This window comes from Balaenoptera acutorostrata, chromosome 2, assembly GCF_949987535.1.
Source record: "Balaenoptera acutorostrata chromosome 2, mBalAcu1.1, whole genome shotgun sequence".
In the NCBI taxonomy this organism is placed as follows: Eukaryota; Metazoa; Chordata; class Mammalia; order Artiodactyla; family Balaenopteridae; genus Balaenoptera; species Balaenoptera acutorostrata.
The window spans coordinates 103,615,915-103,640,471 of NC_080065.1; the positions used below are offsets into that span (position 1 = coordinate 103,615,915).

General features: G+C 36.4%; 1 protein-coding gene across 1 annotated transcript in view; it reads right to left on the reverse strand.

The window, feature by feature from the left end:
• LOC130707139 (peroxisomal multifunctional enzyme type 2-like) overlaps positions 1-24,557 on the reverse strand; it is a 38,222-nt gene that overhangs the window by 7,608 nt on the left and 6,057 nt on the right. The window contains exons 6-13 of the mRNA XM_057540369.1: positions 23,897-23,981; positions 22,619-22,806; positions 16,414-16,505; positions 13,780-13,804; positions 12,067-12,195; positions 8,767-8,870; positions 7,082-7,318; positions 4,536-4,587 (exon numbers count right to left, since the gene is read on the reverse strand). Coding sequence (XP_057396352.1) covers positions 4,536-4,587; positions 7,082-7,318; positions 8,767-8,870; positions 12,067-12,195; positions 13,780-13,804; positions 16,414-16,505; positions 22,619-22,806; positions 23,897-23,981 — 912 coding nt within the window. The remainder of the gene's footprint in view (positions 1-4,535; positions 4,588-7,081; positions 7,319-8,766; positions 8,871-12,066; positions 12,196-13,779; positions 13,805-16,413; positions 16,506-22,618; positions 22,807-23,896; positions 23,982-24,557) is intronic.

A 24,557-nucleotide genomic window follows, 5' to 3' on the forward strand; every position in this document is an offset into this window, starting at 1 on the left:
AGTCCAGATTTGTTTCCATTCTCCATTTATTCACAACCCTAGCAGAAAGCCTAGAAGTTAGGAAGTAATCAAGAAATAATTGTCAAATTGCTGATGATCTCCTCAGGTGATCAACTCCACATCCAATCAAACACCAAGCCCACTCCCTACATATCTCTATAATTTCTCCACTTATATCCATCCCCATGCCCACAATCCTATTCAATCAACCACGGTCTCTAACCTAGATTATTACAACAGTCTCTTAGAAAATCTCCTTCTCTCTATCTCATTCCCTTAAAATCCAAGCATTACAAACATGAGCCAGAGTTGATGCTTTCTAAAATCCATGTTTGATCATATAATTCTCTCCTTTCAGTCCTTCAGTGGTTATCTATTGTCTTTAAAATAAAAGCCAAACTTCTTCACCTGACCACACACTGCACACTGCCTCAGGTTAAAAAAAGGGCTGTGTGAAAACTTAGGCTGTAATACTAAACTGAAGACTCAAACTGAGACGGTGGAGCAGGAGGACACGGAACTCACCTCCCCACCAACAAACACATCAAAAATACATCTACATGTAGAACAATTCTCACCGAAAACTAAGTGCAGACTAACAGAAAGACCTGTACAACCAAGACTATAAGAAAGACCCACCGGTAATTGGGTAGAAAGGGAAGAAAAGCGATCAGGTCAGGACCTGTGTCCCTGAGAGGGGACTCAGAGGAAAAAGGAGATTACACGGGAAGAGACCTTCCCTGGGGAGTGAGCAGTTCAAGTCACACATTGGGCGCCCCAGCCCTGGTGTCCAACAAGGGGAACACGAGTCCCCTTGGCTGGTTGGAGGGCCAGTGGGATTAACAGGAGGGCTGTGGGAAGCCTGGACTCCGGGAGCAGGTGAACACTTACGTGCCCCCGAGGCAGGGCAGAGAGGGCAGACTGAAACCACTTGGGTAGCTGACTGGTTTCCTACGACTGCCCTGGTCGCCAGCCTGAGCTGAGAGAACACGCCAGCACCATGAGCCTCGTGTCGCAGCTTCACACTCTGGGCTGCCATGATTGAGGAAAATGCTCAGCCATGAGACACTGAGGAGGTTCAAACTCTACGTGGCAACTGAGCAGTGAGGGGGCAGCAATTACTGGTGGCTGCACAGGGGCCCCAGATCTCTGATGGTGGCCATGCCAAACGAAACCCATGCTCCGGGAGTATTACTCAGCCATAAAAAGAAACGAAATGCAGTTATTTGTAGTGAGGTGGATGGAGTTAGAGTCTGTCATACAGAGTGAAGTAAGTCAGAAAGAGAAAAACAAATACTGTATGCTAACACATATATATGGAATCTAAGGGGGGAAAAAAAAAGGGTCATGAAGACCCTAGTGGCAAGATGGGAATAAAGACACAGATCTACTAGAGAATGGACTTGAGGATATGGGGAGGGGGAAGGGTAAGATGTGACAAAGTGAGACAGTGGCATGGACATATATACACTACCAAACGTAAAATACATAGCTAGTGGGAAGTAACCACATAGCACAGGGAGATCAGCTCTGTGTTTTGTGACCACCTGGAGAGGTGGGATAGGGAGGGTGGGAGGGAGGGAGATGCAAGAGGGAAGAGATATGGGAACATATGTATATGTATAACTGATTCACTTTGTTATAAAGCAGAAACTAACACACCATTGTAAAGCAATTATACTCCAATAAAGATGTTAAAACAAACAAACAAACAAAACAAAACCATGCTCCGACCGTCACTGACCGTCACCATGCTCCACACCCGCCCCTCTTGCTCCACCACTGCTCCCCTCTGGAGTAAGGGTGCCAGTGCTGGGAGGGGGGGGAAGCACACACTTAAAGGAAACTTAGCCAGCTCAGACCCGACCCTCAGGGCTTCTGCTCCAGCAACTTGGGACCTGCCCCCGCACCAAATAGTGGGGTAACAGCCACGAAGCAGAGGGGAAGCTCTACCTAACATCTGGCTTGGCCCTACCCCTCCATCTCCAGCCCCACCCCCTACCAAGATGACAGCTGCCAGCACACCTTGAGAAAAGACATAAGTTGTGCTCACATCAAATCCAGCTCTCCCATCAATGCCACTGGGCACATGCAGACTGTATAGGGACATGCCCACAAAAGAACACCCCTTCAAGACCACCATAGGTAACTATTTCACCAAATTTCAATAGATAAAGAAATAGATAAGCAAAATGAAAAGACAGAGGAATCTGTTTCCACTGAAAGAGCAAGAGAAAACTCCTGAAAAAAACAACTAATGAAATAGAAATAAACAATTTACCAGATAAAGAATTCAAAGCATTAGTAATAAGAATGCTAACTGAATTATGGAAAAGAATAGCTGAATACAGTGAGAGTTTTAACAAGGAGCTAGAAAATTCTAAAAAGAACCAATCAGAACTGAAGAATACAACAACTGAAAAGAAAAACACACTAAAAGGAATTAACAGCACACTAGGTGATACAGAAGAACACATAAGTGATCTGGAAGATAGAAAATGGAAATCACCCAATCAGAACAGCAAAAAGAACAAAGATGAGAACATTTTAAAGGATCTTTGGGGTAACATCATGCATACCAACTTTCCATTATAGGGATCCCAGAAGGAGAAGAAAGGGAGAAGGGGGTAAAAATATATTTAATGAAATTATGGCTGAAAATTTCCCAAGTCTGAAGAAGGAAACAGATAGCCAGGTACAAGAAACACAGAGGGTCCCAAACAAGATGAATCCAAACAGACCCGCACCAAGACATATCATAATAAAAATGGCAAAACTTAAAGAGAGAATTCTAGAGGCAGCAAAAGAAAAACAAAGAGCATATACAAGGGAATGCCCATAAGGCTATCAGCTGATTGTTCTGCAGAAACTTTGCAGGCCAGAAGGGAGTGGCATGGTATATTTAAAGTGCTGAAAGGGAAAAACCTACAACTTAGGATACTCTGCCCAGCAAGATTATCCTTCAGAATTGAAGGGGAGATAAAGAACTTCTTGGATAGGCATCAATACTAAAGCAACCCTAAAAGAAATGTTAAAGGGTCTTCTCTAAGTGGAAAAGAAAAAGCTATAACAAGAATTAAGTATATAGAAAAGAAAAAATCCCATTAGTAAAGGCAAATATATAGGGAAGGCTGAGGCTCAACCACTTAAATAAGCTAGTACAAAGACTAAAACACAAAAAATTGTAAAACCAAGTATAACTACAATAATCAGTAAAGGGATAAACATGAAGATGTAAACTATGACATCAAAAACACAAAGTATGGGGGCTTCCCTGGTGGCGCAGTGGTTGAGAATCTGCCTGCCAATGCAGGGGACACGGGTTCAAGGCCTGGTCTGGGAAGATCCCACATGCCGCGGAGCAGCTGGGCCCATGAGCCACAGTTACTGAGCCAGCGCGTCTGGAGCCTGTGCTCCGCAACAAGAGAGGCCTGCGCACTGCGATGAAGAGTGGCCCCCGCTTGCCACAACTAGAGAAAGCCCTTGCACAGAAACAAAGACCCAACACAGCCATAAAAATTAATTAATTAAAAAAAAAACAAAACACAAAGTATGGGGGAAGCGAGTAAAAAATGTAGAGCTTTTAAAATGTGTTTGAACTTAAGGGACTACCTGGTTTAAAACAAATAAACACAGTCATAGATCAACATCTATGAGCCCCATGGTAACCACAAATCAAAAATCTACAACAGATACCCAAAAACAAAAGAGAAAGGAACACAAGCAAAAGAAAAGCATGAAACCACAAAGGAAAAAACTAAAAGAAGAAAAAAACAGGGAAGAACTACAAAAACAACCAGAAACAAGTAACACTAACACTGAAACAGAACTATTCAGCATTAAGCAATACGAATTTTTTTTTTAATTAAAATCTCAAAAAAAATTAAAGTACAATTCTAGCTATTTGCTGACCTCTACATTATATAATGTGAAATGAAAAAGACTTTTTTTTTATTTTACCACCTTACATGGTCAGTATATAATTAATATTCTGACATCAGAGTAGCAACATAAAACAAACATATCAAAGTAAAGTGAAAAGATAATGAGAAGATTTACTGAACAAGTAAGATATTATTGAGAAAAATAAACTGATTATTAAGACAGCCTTGGTTTTACTTACTCTAAAAGAAAATAGAAAAAAGTTAATTACAAGACATTCTGTATCTTTTAACATTGTTTGCGTTCTGAAAGTCAGTACCAACACAAATACCTGACAAAAGAATGAAGAATCATATTCATGGGAATCATAACTGATTATACACAATCACTAAGTTTAGGACACACACAGAATATGCTCCTTTCAACTGTTGACCAGATGTTTAGTATTTTGAAGTAATTTATTAAATAAGACTATTCAAATAGGACAAAGTTTAAGGCAACCAAAATAGGTACTAGTTAACATCAATCTACTCTAATGGCTGACATGCACATGAATAACTTATAATATAGTTTATTTAGGTTGCTCTATGCCAGTTTAACACATTGACACAGTTTGGAAGGTTAGTCAGAAAATAAAACCATCAAGAACTCACCTGCTCTGGGAAGTGGTTTATATAACTCCAAGTACTGCTCCCCATGAAGAACCTACGTTAGGGTAAGCAAAATTTTATTAGTAGACTTTCTTTTTCCACAGCTTCTTCTGTGGATACCGCTAATCACAAGTGGCATTTCACTGTCCACACGTTCACGCGACTACTTCCCCCAAACTATCTGTCTCAAACTATTTGGCTCCCACTTCTTAATTATATGATTCAGAAATAATCAGTCCCCCAATCTAAAGACTGTCAGCTCTCTAGAATAGAAAAGATACATTTGTGTTCTTTCTTGACATTCATAAATTTTTGTTGACTGATAACTGTGGATTATTTGCCAATGGAGACACTAAACTAGGCGTATTTCCAGTGCTCGTCACTGCGCCTAGCACACAGCAGGTATCCAATAAATATCTATTGAATAAAAATGAACAAATAGGTCAGTACTAGTAAAGTAATTTCAGGTCACACCTGCCAAATACAAATGACACAACCAAAACATTAATAGAAATCTTACAACCACATTCAAGTAAAAGCACTGCCAATGTCAACATTTCCTTAGTGTAAGAGTAAATACTAAAGACCCTGTGCAACTTCAGAGCCACTTAACTTCAACGTATCAAAGCAAGAATATAAAAATATATGTAGGAATACAATAGGACAGTAAAAACAAAACCTGACCCATATATCCGAATGACCACACTCAACTGCTATGGGACAGTTTAATTCCCAGTCTTCCTCAGAACCCAGAAGGGAAAAAGAAAATGGGTGAGGGTAGTGATGGGAGGACAAATGAAGGACTGCCTCACTATCATACGACCTGGAAGCTCAAGGTTAGGAAGACTGGGATTCAAATCCCAAGACGGCTATCATTCCCAGTGACAGATTTTGAACACTATTCATGATTTCCAACTCCTTCCAAGTCTGAGGAAGAATTCTGAAACATTTACTTCAATTGTTTGTACTGACATTACCCAAACAGAAGAACTGTATGCAACAAATACAATGAGAGAGTGATGAAAACAACAAACTGCCTGGCATCTATTTCTTGCCTCCCTCCCAACTTCATCGAATACTTTAATAAAATAACCGTAGATTCTCATAGACTCAGAGCAGCAATGAGCTAATCGATCCTCCAGTAAATGGGTTCTCCAATCAGTCAAAATCACAGAAATCAGTTCAAAAGTCTACGATTCAACAATTATCAACTGGACTCATGGTCTGACCCTTACTTCAAGAAATAAAATAACCGCAAAGCCTTCTCACAATTGTTTGCTCCTCCCTTCTTGAAATCATTTATTCACTTTGCTTCTCAAATACCACACTCTCCTGATACGCCTCATACCTCACCAGCCACTCCTTCCCAGTCTCTCTTGCTCACTCCTCCTCATCTCTTCCACCTCTCACCTCTCACCAAACTCAGGCTTTTCTCTACTTACATTCACACATGGGTGATTTCACCCAGCCTCATGTCTTTAAAGCTCACTTAAATGCTACGAATCCCAGTAGGGCCTCCCCCGCAAACTCTAAACTCACATATTTAACTGCCCACTGTATACCTCCACTTGAATGTAGAATAGGCATCTCAAATCTGTCCAAAACCAACTCCTGATCATCCCCACCTTAAAGTAACTGTATATATCTATTTTATTATACATAGTAATATATCATACATGTTACTACTACTATACATGTTAAATACATTGTACATAATTAATTCTAAATATATGGGTATATATGCATATATATCATCCCAGTTAACCAGACCAAAAACCTTCCTCCTTGACTCCTCTTTCTTTCCATGCATATCCAGACTAGTGCTGGAATTACCATAATCAACTCCAAATTGGTTTCCCTGCTTCCATGCTTGGCTCCCATAAATCTATTCTCCACAGAGGAGCAAAAATGAGCCTGTGAGTGAACATAGCCAGATCATACCACTCCTCAGTTCAAAGCACTACAAATGGCCTCCCATGTTAATCAGAGTATGAGGTGAAATTCTTATGATGACTACAAGGCCCTCTTCTCCTACCACTGCCCCCTTGCTCATTCTATAGCTGTATCAACCCCCTTGCTGTTCCAAAAACAAGGTAAGTATGCACCTGCCTCAGGGCCTTTTACACCTGTTCTCTCTGCTTCAAATATTCTTCACTCTTGCTCCTTCATCACTATCGTCAGGTGAGGATTATCATACCCACTTTATACATAAGGAAACTGAAGCTTAGAGAAGTTATTTACCCTTGGTCAAATAGCATGTAATGGCAGAGAGAGAATTAATAACATTATGCCAGGGTTATGGACTGTACATAATTATTGTTGTCTTCTTTTTGCTTGCCTTTTCAACTAACTCTCTACCCTTTTTTTCTTTTTAAGAAAAATCAAAAGACATGCTAAATCTTTATCCTTGAATCAACCACTATAAACTATTGTATTAAGACACCATACACACACACACACACACACACACACACACAGCATGTGACATTTACCAATCATATTTAAAGAAAGAGAAGAAGAGCAAAATAAAGGTTTCTTATTATGCATACCTTTGCCAAGTTGACTGAGAGCCCAGGAATCTCTGCTAATCCTCCACCCATTATAGATTTCTGAGCTAGAATAACTCCGAAGGTAGGCAAACAGGAGAAATCAGAACTCCCTTCATAAATAAATTTCAAATCTTTCGGTTCCTTGAGAGATGCTCCCACTCCAAGGGCATACATAATAGTGTCCAGTTCCGTATAAGAAGAAGGAAATGGAGGAAGTTTATGGCCAATAGCTCCAGCCTATGGAACAATTGTAGAAAGTTATTTTTTTCACTGATATTCTTGTCAAATCTTTAAATTTCTGACTTTTCAAAACTATTAACTGCTACATACTTAGCTTTGTGAATAGAATGTCATTTTACTAAATCTGATAGGGTATCATAATTGTTTCACTATATTTTTTAAATAAAATCAATTATAATGTATGGAAAAAGACCTCATTTACAAATAAGTACTTTTTTCTTGCCCGCTTCTTGCTAACAGATAGTACATCTCATTTTCAACTTTCCTGTCTCTGCTGATGGAAAAGCCTATTAATACAGTGACTGTTAGCTACTCAAAATTACAAAAAATAAAAAAACTTATTATAAACAGGGATAATGAATGGCTCTATAAGATCTATTTTATAAAAGTCAGTATAAACAGATGAGCAAAACACTGCTTAATGCTTGTAAATCAGACTCCCTCATAATGGTTTTGGTTATAATTAGATTTTACTGTAAGCTCCTACCCAGGACTGTCCTTTATCTAATTGGATATTGTATTTTTCTATTTAGTGATGACATGCCTAGCTAATTTGTGAAGCATATGTTAGGTTATAAAAGAATCATGTCCAATTTTTGATCACTTTCATTCTAAAGCAAGAGTCAGCAAACAACAGCTGAGAATTAAGAATGGTTTTTACATTTTTTTAAGAGTGGTCTAAAAAAAGAAAAAGAAGATTATGTGTCAGAAACAGTACGTGGGCCATAAAGCCTAAAATATTTACCATCTGGCCCTTTACCAAAAAACTTTGCCAACCCCTGCTCTAAAGTAAAATCACATTTATAAACTGATCATATTCTCAGGGTTACAATTAGATTGTTTATTTCATCACTATGTCTCCCCTAAGTCACAAAACACCACAACTGAATGTGTCAAATGACTTATTTCTTATTATTTATGCACTATAATTTTTTTTTTAAAAAAGAAGTACTGGAGATAGTTAATCAGCAAACTTCACAAGAGCTATAACCACAGCTCTATTAGAATTTCTGACACAATGGGAGACTTTTTACTTGCAGCCATGTTGAAATATTTCCAAAATACAACCTATCAATGCTTTTCCTTAAAAGAAATGACTCAAAAGAGGCACTAAGTTAAATATCCTTTTCTAAAGAGTTAGAAAGTGACTGAAGGACAATTATCAAAAATGCTCCAAAAAACAAAAAAAAAAACACTTGTTTATTACACTGAAGAAGAGAAAGTAAAAGTTACATTTAATATTTTAGCTTTATGTTCATTCAAATTTTATAAACATTCAGTACATGTTCTATAAAATTTTATGGTCACTCACCTTTCCTATTTAACAATAAATTAATAGCTTGGAAAAGCATTTTTTGCATAAAAGAAAAGAAAAAAGAAAAAAAGGAAAGAAAAGAAAAAAGTTTCCAGAGAAGGCAAAGCGTTAGGCTTTCTCTTCCACTTACAAATCCTGATGTAGCTGTTGATGTCACATTACTGGTATGATTTGCCGAAACTCCTCCATCTGAATCTATTTTATTTAGAGCTTCAATTATACCGCCAATTGAGTCTAAAAAAAGGAATAAATAACAATAATAATGCTTTTTTCCATCAACAGACGAATGGATAAAGATGTGGTACATATATACAATAGAATATTACTCAGCCATAAAAAAAGAATGAAATAATGCCATTTGCAGTGACATGGATGGACCTAGAGATTGTCATACTGAGTGAAGTTAAGTCAGAAGGAGAAAGACAAATATCTATGATATCACTTATATGTAGAATCTAAAAAAATGGTACAAATGAACTTATTTACATAACAGAAACAGAGTTATAGATGTAGAAAACATACTTATGGTTACCAAGTGAGAGGGAGAAAGGGAGGGATAAATTGGGAGACTGGGATTGACATATACACACTACTATATATAAAATAGATAACTGATAAGAACCTACTGTATAGCACAGGGAACTCTACTCAATACTCTATAATGACCTATATGGGAAAAGAATCTAAAAAACAGTGGATATATGTATATGTATAATGGATTCACTTTGCTATACAGCAGGAACTAACACAACATTGTAAATCGACTATACTCCAATAAAAATTAATTAAAAGAAAAATCAGTCCCACTAGGGTGTGGGAAGAGCATTTGCATATGTGAAATATCTAGCCAGTTATTTTACAGTGCTATTGAAATAGTGACCCACAGGACAAACTTCCAGATTTTTCCTATATAGTTGAACTATATTTCATTTGTACTGAAAAAAAATTTAAATCATGAATGATTCAAGTCAATCAACTTCAGGATAAATAAGGATGAACGAACTGAATTTTCTCTTTAGGATCACTGGAATTTAAATAAGACAGAGTGCTTTGGTAAACCTATTACATAAAGATCATAAAAGCATCATCTTTCAAATATCCTAAAGAGCTAACATTCTCCTGGTGAAATCCAAATAAATGTAAGCTATTTCCAAAAAAAAAAAGCTTTTGTTACAGACGTGACTAAGAAAAGCTACAATGCTTTAGACAATCATTCCTATAACATCCAGCAAGCCTGCTGCAGAACCTTCGCTGGCATTCATGAACTGACTGTATGATGTCAGGCTATTGCAGGAAAAAATCGTGAGACTCTGAACAGACCAAAGATAACTGGGTGTTTCCAACATACTCTCCCCACGTTATGATTCCAAAGAGGCTCTGAGCTTTGCAGTCTTTGAGTGATTTTTACAACTCTGTAAAGTCGGATCCTTGTCCACAGATGTGCAATTTCCATCTGGTGGAGGGACAACCAATTTTCCTTCTCTCCCCACCATCACCCCTCCTCCAGGATGCAACAATGTCAAGATTACCCCCCAGGTCTCTGTACAGGTAACTGCTCAGAAAATATTACTGAAAATTCTTCCAGAGAAAACCACCATTATGACCAGTGCCTATGGACAGAATTCAGAAGCTGCTATTCTGGGGTCTAAAAGGTTAATAAAGGAGATTCACAGAGTATCCACATATGCCATAAGGTTCCAAAAGCTCTGGGACCTTTCTAACAAACCTCCTTCTAAACTCAGACAAAAACTATAACTAAACTACAGAATGTGAGATGACCAGGGCTCTCTGCCATTCCTGGTGACACTAGGTAGGTTTCTTGCCTACCAATCCTCCTCTTACCACCCCATTTAGGCTGCTGCCTAGATGGGATGCTATTTAACTGAAAGTAACCTCGGTACAGGCTGGCGGTACTGCACTCAAAGACAGACCACCTGAGTTAACTCTTGGCTCAAACACTGAGAAAGCTTGGGCCACTTACTCAGCTTTTCTGGGATTTAGTTCCATCATCTGTAAAATGAGAATGATGAAATGGGTGCTTGGAAAGTCGTGATTCTACAGAAAGTGTAAGATTTTTTTTCTAACTGTACTTCAAATACTAGGGGTATCTTTTCATTTATAACTATATAATTCATTGTTAGCTTTTTCTTTATATTAGTCTAATACTTCTAAGGCAATAAAATGGAATTCTGACCTCAGAGAAGAGTTTTTAAGATACTTCTTCCTTTTTCCTTTTCCTAATTTTCATTGATAGGTGACTGCTATTCGGAGACTAAATTTATCTCAAATATCAAAAAAAAGAATACAGAAAATGCTACCGCTAATGACATAACAATCATGTTATCCTCTGATTGAGAAAAGTACAATGAATATTTCAGTGAGTGTACCAGCAGACAGGAAAGTAACATTGGGATTAAAAAAAAAAAAAAGAACAGTCATTTTTCAGATATATTCTTCTATCAAACATTAAATATAATACTAGGAAGGGAAAAAAAGATTTTTCTATAAAATAATCCTGATTCATGATCCTTCCCAGAAAGGTCCTTTAAATTTCATATATTATATACATATGTGAGTTATACTAGAAAAAATAATGTGACTTTTATTGGCCATCTCTTCCTGTGGCATATCATAGATGATTCAATAATTCAAGGTAACAAGCATTTACTAAATCCTTTCTATGAGTTCAGCACTATACTAGCACCAAATACAAAAGGACATACAAGATACATTCTCTGCCTCCAAAGGAACTTACTATGCAGCTAAGAAACCACACACTTATGAAACAAAAGCAGTGGAAAGCAGTCATGATTAGACGCTCAAGTTGTAAGAGTTCAGCTAAGAAACAGATCAATGAAGCCCAGAATATCTGGGGAGGTTTTGTTGAACATCTGGGGCTTGAGTTTTTCCAAAGAAGCACCGAGATTAGCAGAGGTGATAAAAGGAATAAGAGGCATCTTAGAAAGGCAGAGAAACAGTAGCAAAGACAAAGTGCTAAAACAAAGCAAAATCTATTCACTAGAGAGAAAAGACCTAAGCCTAAATAATATAAGACTTAAATAAACTTTTGGGGAAATAAAGAAAAATCAGGTCAGATAAGGAGCATGTGATTAGATAAGGCAAGACTTTGAAACCAACCACCAGATGGGGAATAGATGCATTGAGCACAAATGGGTAAACACCTCCTACCATCCTCTCAATCACACATATACCAAAAAATCAGGATCATAAGAAAACTGAAAAACTGACAGTGGGAGTAACATACATACCTTAAATTGGAGAGTTCTAATACCTACTGGAGCAGAAAATGTGCTCTAGATGATTTGAGCATCTAAGTTATCACAATTAAGAAGACAATTCCATAAGAGAAGAGAATGCTTTGTTGCCTCTCATTCCCCAACCAGGACTGAACTGACTTGGGACTCTTTACCTTGAATTCTCTGAGGCTTGGTGGCATTATCAAAGTCACAGATCTTCGTCCAGTTAGCCTTCACCGCCTCAGGAGTCATTGGCTGAGTCCTCTGTCTTACAATGGCTCCAAGGGTCCGCTCCCATTGTACTGGTTATAGAAACAAAACTAAGATACTGAACACACAGTTTAAGAGCGAGACAGAAAGCAGAATTCATGAGTCCCCTGAATTTTTTTTTTTAACTTCAAGAAAAATGGAATTTGGAAAAAAGATTCTAACTTCTAAAGATTTTTACTACAAATTTTTTTTAAAAGAATAACAAACCCATTAGGATGTCAAATTTCTTTTTCTAATATTTGAAGCTGAAGGGAAAACCTCTCCCTCCTCTGACTATGCCAGATACTACTAAAGGTAGGATGAAATGCTGAATCAGAAAGTTAAATTATGTATAATCACACCAAAAGACTGTCTTCGTCACCACAGATCACTTAGATAATACACTTTAAGGTAACAGAACAGAGTAGAGCTTTGTTGAATAGCAAACTGAAAACTAGTGGTGATAACAGGCCAAAGACTCCAGATAATCAAATTAATATATCAGACAACCCCACATAATTCTCCCGTTTCCTCCCTTTGCTCTTCCTCCTTGTCCATGGGAAGTCAACTAGATTGCCCAGATTCACAAAAATCATCATTGCTGCATAAGTTCCATGAAGATAATTTTTAACACTGTGTCTTTTTTAAAAAGCCTGAGGAATAAACAGAACCTTATTTAAACAGAATGGTCAGACTTTGATGATTACTAAATCGAAGATTTGTCCTGGGGAATGACAGAAGCTTCTAGAGATTTCTTATTGATAAAGTCCCATATACAGCTTTTATTGCAACAACTGATCTTCCTTTCTTAAAAGATGTCATAAGACACTTAAAAATGTTTGAATAAGTTACTTCATAACTTAGAGAACAGTCATTAATAATATTCTACAATATGTTGTAACAATGTCATCCAGTAATGGCAGCCTTTTAAATAATTCAATTAATTTTGATACCAGCATCCAACTGAAAACTTGAATTGGGATATTGGAATGTTCACAATTTTTTTTAAACACCATAAAGTAATTATCCAATCTGGAGCTCACAAGGTTTAAGAACTGGGGGAAAAGAGGACTTAAGCCAGATGAATTTACTGTTGGGCTGAAGGAGAATAATTTCTATAGATCAGCTGCAATTTCTCTTCTAGAAAGCTGTCCAGTGTGATTCCCCACTGTCTCCTTCTGATGTCTCATGCTCCAAGGAAGAAAAGAATCACTGAGAGAATTGGAGAACTTGCCTAGGACAGAGCTCTTCCCATCTTCAAAAAACGCCCTCCCTCCCACTCACTACTCTGCTGAACAAGCATGTGGGGTGCCGGAGACATGGGAAGACAAACATCAATATAAAGAGAGACTGTGCTGTCTGAAAAAACAGCCAGTTCTGAATAGGACAGGACAAATATTGAATAAGCACTGCTAATAGGAAAAAAACTGAAAAGATCCTTGAAAATACCACAGGCCTGCAGGACAACTTCCATGTTTTAGAAGACCTGTTGCTATTACAATGTTTGAGTTTGATTATGCGTGCACTAAATCCAATGGTTCGGCATTTGACAAGGTCTTTACCCAGCTCTACCTGGATATGCAGGTTTAAAGATATGGAAATAATGTATGGCAAACCAAAAACCAAAAGAGACTTACATTTTCCAATCCATCCTGCTCCAACCTACCAAAAAGAGGAGGAAGAAGTTATACCATCTAATGTGAAATTACTAATAGAATTTTTATGAAATTAACAAAACAGGCAGCTATCTTTTTACGAGTATCCGAATGCTAGATGACAATGGATGAAAATAATGCAGCTCTACAAAAGTCCGTTGGCCGGCATGACTTTGCACTATTCATGTTATCAGAGTAGAAAAATAAAGCAACACAATATAGCAGAAATGCATGTAGTAGAAAAGCATGACTTTGCACAGAAACCAAGGTGCGATACCAGTTCTTCTACAGACTAGCTGATTCCTGGTCAAATAATTTGACTTCCCTAAACTCAAGATTCCCTTTATATAAAATCAGGATAATAATACACTCTTCATGAAGTAACCATGAAGGTTAAACAATATAAATACCAAATTTGCCCAGCACATCACTTGAAATACATGTCCTTCTAGAAAGACTTAATGAATAAAAAAAAATAAAGAGCAAAGAAAAATAAAGCCAGGATTTGACTTAATGAACTACATATACTCATTTTAATGAAACACCTTTATATAGAAATATGGCAAATGACCAAATACATTAATCACCGTACAGAAAGATGGTATTTTTTCTAGAAGACATTCAAGGAAATCCTCAGAAGAAAATGTCTGATGTAAGAAAATCTGTTTGTCATATCTTCAAACACCACAACTACAGTGTTCCACATGCATATAACAGAAGAAACTGTACCAGCAGACAGCACACTTCTCAGTGGCTCTACGCTCAAGGGTATGGCTTTTTAAAAATCACTCATTCCTTTACGTATATGAACAGGACAATCGGCCTTGATGCTGTCAGAGTAGTTAAAGTGGCAGTGGTACTGATAACAGGCAAGAAAAATATCATCTTTTATCATATTTGGGGAGTGAAGCAACAAGCTGCAAACTCCTCGCAGGTGCTAGAAATGACAGCTCCAGTCGATCCAAAAAATCTCTATCTGCCACTCTAGATATCTATCAAAACTTGGCAAACAAAGTGTCAATTTACATTCAAGGTTTAAGTCAGGATATTACACACCGCTCTTACTGTATTTTGCACTCAATCTCACACAGCAAATGTCCCTTACTAAAACTGTTCACAATATAGTAAAATAAAAGAACAACATACAAAACTTCATCTACAGCATTATCCTAGTTATCTGTGCATGTCTGGGTATGTGTGTAAATTGTATACCTAAAATAAAAAGACTACTCATGTAAAATGCACATCTAATAAAAGACTGGAAAAGAATATCCATAAAAATATTAATAGGAGTTATCTCTCGATAGTGGTAATGTGGGTGATTTTTATTTTCCTCTATAAACTCCCCTATATATTTGAAGTTTTCTACAAAAAGCATATATTATTTTTGTTCACAGAATTAATAACAAATATAAATGTAAAAGACAAAGAATTTTTGTTTAATTCCTTAATGAGATAAAAGACAGGCAGACCAAATTTGGAGCTCCACATGGCTTGATATTATTAAATTTCTCTTCTGTAAATCTAGAGTTGTAAAGTTCTTTCCACCTCTAATTTTCCACAATTCACAATCAACGACTGTGATTAAGAAAGCAGAGGTGCCTATCTCTGCATAGACAGGTGTAGACTGTTTTTCATTTACTAAACAGCTTTTTATTCAAATACATCAGGCTAATATATCATTCACTTCAAACTGAGCCAGGTAATTTTGCTACCAAGAAATATCTTTGGATGTCATGTATTCCGCATGCAACAGGTTTATTATTATATTACCACAGAGAATCAAATAAAGGGGGGTGGCCTAAAATATAACAGTTTATGCTAGAAAAGAAAAAAGAGATCAAACTCAAATGAGGACCAAAAAATATATAAATCAGCATAAGGAAATCTAAAGGGACTTTGATTATAGAGTGAAAACTGAACCTCACTGGATGGTAGGATTATGTGTGGTTTTTATTTTTATAGCAAACTTGTAAAGCTTTGTGATAGGGAAACATAGCAAAGTTTATTTTTAAAGTTAATACAAATAGTAAGTTGTGTTTACTGATCTATCATACCCAGACTGAATTCCTGCTATACTGATATAATAGTTAAAATTGAGGGGTGACTGCTAGGTATGCTAAGAGTTTAAAAATATGATCTCCAGTTCTCACAACAAAACCCCAAGAAAACTAAAACTCAGGGAGGTTAATCTGTACAATATTCCAGCGAGCCAGCAATTACCAGAGCAAGAAATCAAAACCTGGCCTGGCTGACTTTAAACCATCACCTCTGTCCCTTCACTTTACTACTCAGCATCTCTAACCAAATGAGACTTTCTGTATCTGACTAAACACATCAAACCAGCCAGTCACATTTTCATTTGACAAGAATATCAGAAATGAAGAACTAGGGAAGAACAATTTACAAAGTTGCTGTTACTTTCTCAAAAAAGGACATTAGTCATACTTGTTCCTTAATTATAACAAATACATAATATTAAAAAATATACAAGTGATACCAACTGATGCAGATTTTTACGAATGTGAACAACTGGAAAATACTGATTTTTGAATCATTTTTTATATTTAATTACACAAATATTGCTTTGGGAGAAAGTGCAAAGGTGCAGAATACCTCAAACAAGCCACCATTTTCCTCACAACTCTCATGGCAAAGCCAAAGGACCAGGGGTGCCACGTAATCTGGCTTCAGAGCTTCCAGAAGATCTGAAATAAATAGCCAAAAAAAGAAAAAAAAAATCTATCAATAAGAATATATACATATTCAATCAATCATTTTACTTTCTGAAAATTCCTCACTTATAAAATTATAGGTTCAGAGACTTTTTAAATAAATAAGAAAAAAATTAGATATACATAAATAATTAGTATTAACATCCAAGGCTTTTAGAAGAATCTTTTCATCCCAATGGATGTATTCAGGCTTCTAACATAGAAGGCATCAGATATACCTTTCCAAGATGGGTAACATACTGTTTAGAAGACAAGTTAAAGCTGCCTTGGCAAAGACTGGTGAGCAAAGGCATACATAGCATAATGAACTTAGGTACCATTCATTCCCAAAACTATTTTGCTCTCCCAGAAGCTAGAAAACTACAAAACAGCCTTGACAACTGTAATGGCAGTAAGATGATGTAAAATGGACCTTGCAACCGTCACTGATGAGTCACAAAGTGTAAGAAATATTTTCCTGCTGCATACCTTCTGTGAGCAACTTAACAGAGCAGAAAGGTACTACACAAGGAGCATGAACACCTAGATTTTACTGCTGGCCCTGCCATGTAGGCAATTTAGGGCATTGAGCACAGCGCTCAACTCTCTTGGACGTGTGTCTGCATCTGTAAGATGGTAATTAAAATGCGTTACCTGCCTATTCTACTAAGTTGTTGCAAGGCTCAAAGGAGACACGATTTGTAAATACATCTTATAATCTTTAAAGAATCAAATAAATGTAAATTTTAACTGTGAAGGGACAAAATACAGTTTTATATTTTAAAGTGACAAAGATGACATTTACAGTCCCTGTAAATTAAAGAGCAGCTCTAAGAACCTTTCACTTTACAGTATTCCTGACCCCAGAAACTGTGAGATAATATATACTTGTTGTTTTAATCCACAAAATTTGAAGTAATTTATTACACAGCAGTAAATAACTAATACAGCTTGGGAAGTTAGTTCATGGGTATTCATCCTAAGATTATGTTTCATTTCATGTAAGAAACATGTAAGTCACATACATGACTTTCCATTTTTCAAATATATTTCAAAGGGGGAAATGAAATTGCAAATGTCTCCCCACATTACTCATAACACCTGGTTCTTTAACAAATAATTCCTTTGACAGCCTGTAAGTTAATATTTCAGAGGAAAAGAGGAAAAACGCTGAGGCAAAATAAATTTTCGGCTTTTTCTAAACTATAAAAAAGTAATAAATACCAAAATTTAAAATAACAGGAATTCAGAATCTGAAGGGCTTTTAAAAATGATCTGTAACAACTCTCTTCCTTTACAAAAGAGAAAGCAGGTCCAGAAACATTAAATTATTTGTCTAAAGTAGATCTTATTCTCCAAACATCTTTCACTAGGGTTTGGTGGGCATAAAAGATACTACATTAAACAGTGACCTAACATCTCTAGAGGTCAAAATTAATGGAAGCTACATTCCCAAAGGAAAGCAAATTTAAAAGCTAAAGTTTTCAATATTTTCTTGGAAACTTGCTGCTTCCCCAAGAAAGTCTACAGCCAATGGCAAAAAGTGACTAAGGTAGGAGTCTAGCACAGAAATGATAAGCATAAAATTCTAAATAGTGGTTATCTCTTGGCAGGAAGCAGAGGAACAGAATAGAAGGTATAAAGTTAGATGCAAGTAATGTTCCAATTCTTGGGTTGAGCAGTGAGTTCATGACTATGCATTACATTTTGATACTTTACTTCTTGCCAGTAACCTACACTGTTGTGCATATATATGTAGCATTATACTTAAATAATCCAGTTCTTTAACAAGAATTCCTTCAATAAGACATGAGAGTATAAAGTTTTTTTAAAATAAGGGACTTTTTTAAATGGCCCTGTTGACAAAAGAAAAGGAAAAAAAAAAATAGATCTCAGGTACAAATAGCTATTCTACACTAAAGCAAACTGGTTAGGCACAGCTCTTAGGAAAAGCTAGCGAGTACATACTTGGTATTACAAATCCCAAGTTCTAAAATGAATGTTAGCTCAAACGTGGAAAGTAAAATGGTACTGTGAATAAGCATTTGTATGCCATGAAGCAGCTAATTCTAAAGTAATTTCACTCATCAATTGTTTTGTACTGTTTCACAGAAACTACTTTTAAAGTATTACAGATATTTTCATTTTAGATATATGTTAAAACCAGGAGTATCAAAAACCATACAGTTTTCCACCAGTCAAGTATTCTATTTCTTATATAACTAAATAAATAAGCATTGGCTCTCAATCATACATTTAAATTTTTAAATTTACAACTTTATATTTCATGTTTTCAAAGAACAAAGTTGAAAGACTCACATTACTTGACTTCAAGACTTAGTATAAAAATATAGTAATCAAAACATCATGGTATTGGTAAAAGGACAGGCCCATAGATCAATACAACAGAACAAACAATCCAGAAATAGACCCACACATACATACATGGTCAACTGATTTTCCACAAAAGTGCAAAGGCAATCCAAATCAAGAATGAGGAATAGTCTTCAGGACAAATGAACTCGCAGTTTCTTCAACAAATAATTGGCACTTTTTCAAAAAGGAGAATGAACTATCATATGTTAAATAAAACTTAAGAGATACAGTAACAAAACGACTGTGAACCTTGTTTAGACCATTGTGGAATAAACTAACTCTAAAACGATATTTTTTAGATAACGAGGAAGTTTCCATATAAATTTGGTATTAGACAATGTTAATGAATTATTTTATTTGGTGTGATATTGGCATTGTGGTTATAATGTCCATATCTGTTAGAGACACATTTCCAAGTATTTATTAGGTGAAATGCAACATCTAAGATTTGCTTTGAAATGTTACAGAGAAAAAGGGAGAGGGTAACAAAATAAATAAATCAATAAGACAAAATCATTTTGAAATATGCCCAGAGCATTCTGTTCTCCTTAACAAAGGCCTATCCTCAAGGGAAGCTACCAGAGCCTTATTTGACCTAAGGGAAGAGCAATTAGACTAGTGGAACTCCTCTAGCCTTCCTGTCTCAAATAAGGGGAGAAAAAAAAAAAAGGCTAAAAAACTCTACTGAAGCTCAGAGTCCAGAGACTTTGACCTGCTAAAAAACTTGCGGATTTAATCATAAGATTATAGAGCACTTCCCCTCGCCATAATTTACAGACACTTCAACAGGCCTCCAGTGTAACAACAGTGGATTACAACTGAGAGAGCTGCAAACACAAAGAGTACCTAGGGAAACCCAAAGACAACAGGGGACACAAAAACAACGACAAAGAGGAAAATGTAGCCTCTGACACCAACAGCTACAGCAACCAATAAACGCAACCTAACCCTAGCCAGATAAACATGAAACCTCACAATAAAGCTCTGTATACCACACTTTCTACTACCCCAATACATCATGTTCAGTTTTCAACAAAAATTTCAAGGCATGCTAAAAGACAAGAAAAGTACAGGCTGAGGAGACAAAGCAAGCCTCAGAACCAGCTTGAAATATAGCAGAGATTTTGGAATTTTCAAACTAGGAGTTTAAAATAACTGTGATTAACATGCTAAGGGCTCTAATGGAGAAAAGTGGACAACTTACATGAACAGATGACTACTGTAAGCAGACAGAAGGAAATGCTAAAAAAATCAAAAGGAAATGCTAAAAAACAAAAACAATATAACATTTTGAAATGAAAAATCAGTAAGCTTGATTTGAATATATGTCAACAGAAACTTCCCAAACTGAAATGAAATGCAAAGAGAAAAAAGGACAAAAAGATAAGAGGGAATAGAATATCCAAGAACTGTGGTATAATTACAAAAGATACATTGAGACTTCCCTGGTGGCGCAGCGGTTAAGACTCCACGCTCCCAATGCAGGAGGCCCGGGTTCAATCCCTGGCCAGGGAACTAGATCCCACAACTAAGAGTTTGCATGCCACAACTAAGGAGCCCACGTGCTGCAACTAAGGAGCTTGCAAGCCACAACTAAGGAGCCTGTGAGCTGCAACTAAAGGGGCCCACCTGCTGCAACTAAGACCCGGCCCAATCAAATAAATTAATCGATTAATTGATTAAAATAAAAAGATAGAACAGGCACATAATGGGAATACCAGAAGTAGAAGAAAAAAAGAAAACAACAGAAGAAATATTTTAAGCAGTGATGGCTGAGAATTTTCCAAAGTTAATCACAGATACCAACCGCAGATCCAGGAAGCTCAGAAGACATCAAGTAGAATATTGCCAAAAATCTACACCTATTATTATGCATACTATATTCAAACTGCAGAAAAAACAAGGAGAAAATCTTGGAGGAACACAGAGGGGAAAAAATACCTTATGCATAAAGAAACAAGGAAAGAATTATGTCAGACTTTCCTTCAGAAACCATGTAAGCAAAAGAAGAGTGGAGTGAAAGATTTCAGGTGTTGAAAGAAAAAAATTACCAACCCAGAATTCTGTACCCAGTGAAATTATCCTTCAAAAGTGAAAGAGACTAAAGAGAATTAAAAAACAAGCTAAAGACTGGGAAAAAATATTTGCAAAACACATATCTGATAAAGAACTTGTTTCCAAAATATTCACAGAACTCTTAAAACTCAACAACAAGAAAACAAAGAACCCCCCCCCAAAAAAGAAGAAGAAAACAAAGAACCCAATTTAAAAATAAGCAAAAAATAAGAACAGACACATCACCAAGGAAGACAAATAAATGGCAAATAAGCACAGGAAAAAAATGCACAACATCATAAGTCATTAGGGAACTGCAAATTAAAACAATGAAATACCCTACACACCTATTAAAAGAACTAAAATGCAAAAGATAAACAATAATAAATGCTGGCAAAGATGTGGAGCAACAAGAACTCTCACTCACTGCTAGTAGGAATGAAAAACAATACAGCCATTTTTGAAGACAGTTTGGAAATTTTTACAAAGCTAAAGACAGTCTTACCATACAATCCAGCAATTATCCTCTTTAATATTTACCCAAATGAGTTGAAAACTTACGTCCACACAAAAACCTGCACATGAATGTTTATAGCAGCTTCACTCACAACTGTCAAAAACTGGAAACAATCAAAATGTTCCACGATAGGTGAATGAAAAAACAAATTGTGGCACCTACATACCATGTAATATTATGTAGTGATAAAAAGAAATGAGCTTCAATCCTCCCAGACATTTGGGAAAAAAGGGAGAGGATGAAGAGATGGAACACAGGGGATTTTTAGAGTGAAACCATTCTGTATGATCTAGAATCGTGGGTACATAACATCATGCATTTGTGAAAACGCATAAAATCATACAACCTAAAGAGTGAGCCCTAAAGTAAACTATTAACTATAGTTAATGATAATCAATCAGGGACTTCTCTGGTGGTCCAGTGATAAAGAATCTGCCTTCCAATGCAGGGATGCGGGTTCGATCCCTGGTCAGGGAACTACGATCCCACATGCCACAGAGCAACTAAGCCCGGGTGCCACAACTACCGAGCTCACATGCCTCAACAAGAGAGCCAGCGTGCCACAAAATATAGAGCCCACGCACCCTGAAGCCCATGCGCCGCAACTAGAGAGAGAACACCCACGTGCCACAACTTGAGAAAAGCCCACGCACCACAACGAAAGATCCCACATGCCTCAACGACCCGATGCAGCCAAATAAATAAATAAATAAAAATTGATCAATACTGGTTCATCAACTGTAATAAATGTAGCACACTGATGTAAAACTGTGTGGGAGGAGGAGTATATGGGCACTCTCTTTACTACCTGCTCAATTCTTCTATAAACCTAAAACTGCCCTAAAAAACAATCTATTAATTGTTTTAAATAATTATTATTCTAAACCAGTAAGAATGCTATTACCTCATTCTGTAAAGAAAAAATGTATGTATGTCTACCTACACAAAGAGAAAGTTTATTTCAGTGTGGTAGAATTATGGGTCATATTTTGTTTGTTTGTGCTTTCCTAAATTTTCTATAATGAACATAAACTACACATAATGCTTTTTTAAATTGTAAGGAAATTTTTTTAGCTACTCAAAAAATTAAATACTTTTACAAAGCTCACGCCACACAGGTATGTGAGGAACAGCATTAAAAAAAATCTAAACTACTTACCATCAGGCAAAATGTTCTGGGTCAACCGTGATCCAGCAGTAGGGGCAATAGTGTTACAATGAATGTTGCTTTTCTCGCCTTCAACTGCAAGACAATTTGAAAGGCCCAGAAGACCCAGCTTTGCAGCACAATAATTTGCCTGGCCAAAGTTGCCATATATTCCTGAAGCCGATGAAGTCATGATGATCCTAAAAGGAAAATCAATCTCTCAACATCATCTTTTCTATATTTTGATACTGTTGCAACTCTAAGCATTTTTTTTTCTTTTTCATTACTATTATACCTGTCAAAAGCAACTCTGTATACTGCCATTAGGTTCTTAAAGTCATGATTCATATATCTAAATTAATATAAATAATAAAAGTAATCTCTCAAAATTCAACTGTGAGATTTTATTGTTTTAGAAAGAATCCCTGGTCAGGATCAAATGAATTCAAGTGTAAGAATGTATATTCATTATGTACTGAAAACAATAAGTATTTATAAACATAAAATAAACTGCCAATTTACAAGTTAAAATTTTAGTAAGAAATATTAGATCATGAAGTTCTAATTCTTTAGTCCTCAGAACTTTGCTCCTTTCCCTTTCTGGATAATATTAAATGCCTCATATTAAATAATACCATCTCATAATCTGACCTAATCTCACTTACTCTACTTAGTAGAACAAGTAAATCCTATCATTGACTTTCAGAAACTGCTAGTATCAAGATATACTAGAACTCTCCAATAAGAACAGATATCACACGCAATTTACTTCTAGTAGATGTGTGTGAACCCTGAGTTAACAGGAATAACTTTTATGTTAGAGAGCATGGGGCCACTTACTAGGTCTGCCACGTCTGAGTCACACAGACGCAACTATAAGAGTCTTACCGTTCCTAGTTTACAAAGACTAACTCATGTCTGACCAGTGATAGCCAGTAGAAAACAGCCACTCATCTCTCCCCAGTTGGTCACTGGGCACAAAAAATGATATTTTGGTTAGAGAATAAAGTACTGCTGAATCCTCAATGTTTGTACTGCTAAAATATCAGAGAATAGCAGGAGAATCATTAATAATGAAAAGTAGGAGGTGAAAAGAAATACTAAGTTGTCCACCTCGCTAATCTATGACTGACACCAATGTAACGGGGAGGCATCTTCCAAAACTACATTTAAAAAGCCTGTGCATATCTGAAGGTATATTTTTCAACGTCAAAGCAATTCTTTTCCTCTGTACATAAGAACCCACACACGGCATCTCCAATCCCCCTTGACAGCCACATACAACTCTACCTTCCAAATTTCTGTTTCTTCATGTGATCCCACGCTGCCCGGGTCACCAGGAATGAGCCCCGCAAATGAACTCTCTGGATGATATCTAAAACAAGACATTTTTATCATGAATATTGTCAAATTTAGACAGACCTATCTCAGAATCAACATAAGCAAAGACTTACTTATACAAAGATGTTCATTTTATACCTAGCATTCAAAATCAGCTATTGTCACATTGCACTCCGAGTAATCATTTTTGCTTTAGTTCCAGTTACATAACCAATCAATAATTCATACCTATTTTGCCTATAATTTATGATTACATTATTATCTAATATATCTAACTTTATCACAAATATAATGCCACCTAAATACGATGCCTATGCATATCTAAGTGCAATGCCATCTTTAATTTTTGCCTATTTTATATAAAAATTCATAATACAAATAACCAAGAATTTTACATATATAATTGGGACTCAACACAAACGTTAGTTAAAGCATAATCAAAAACCACTCAGTTCTTCATCAAGAAATGTTTATAAAATGTTCAGTATATCCCTAAATCCCTATTTTTAACAGGATTTGCAAATGAGTTAGAGAGAGCTGGGGGTCGGGGCGTGGAGGTGTAGGAAAGAGGGGGAGGGAAAGAGGGAAAAAGAGAGACAGAGAAGCCTGC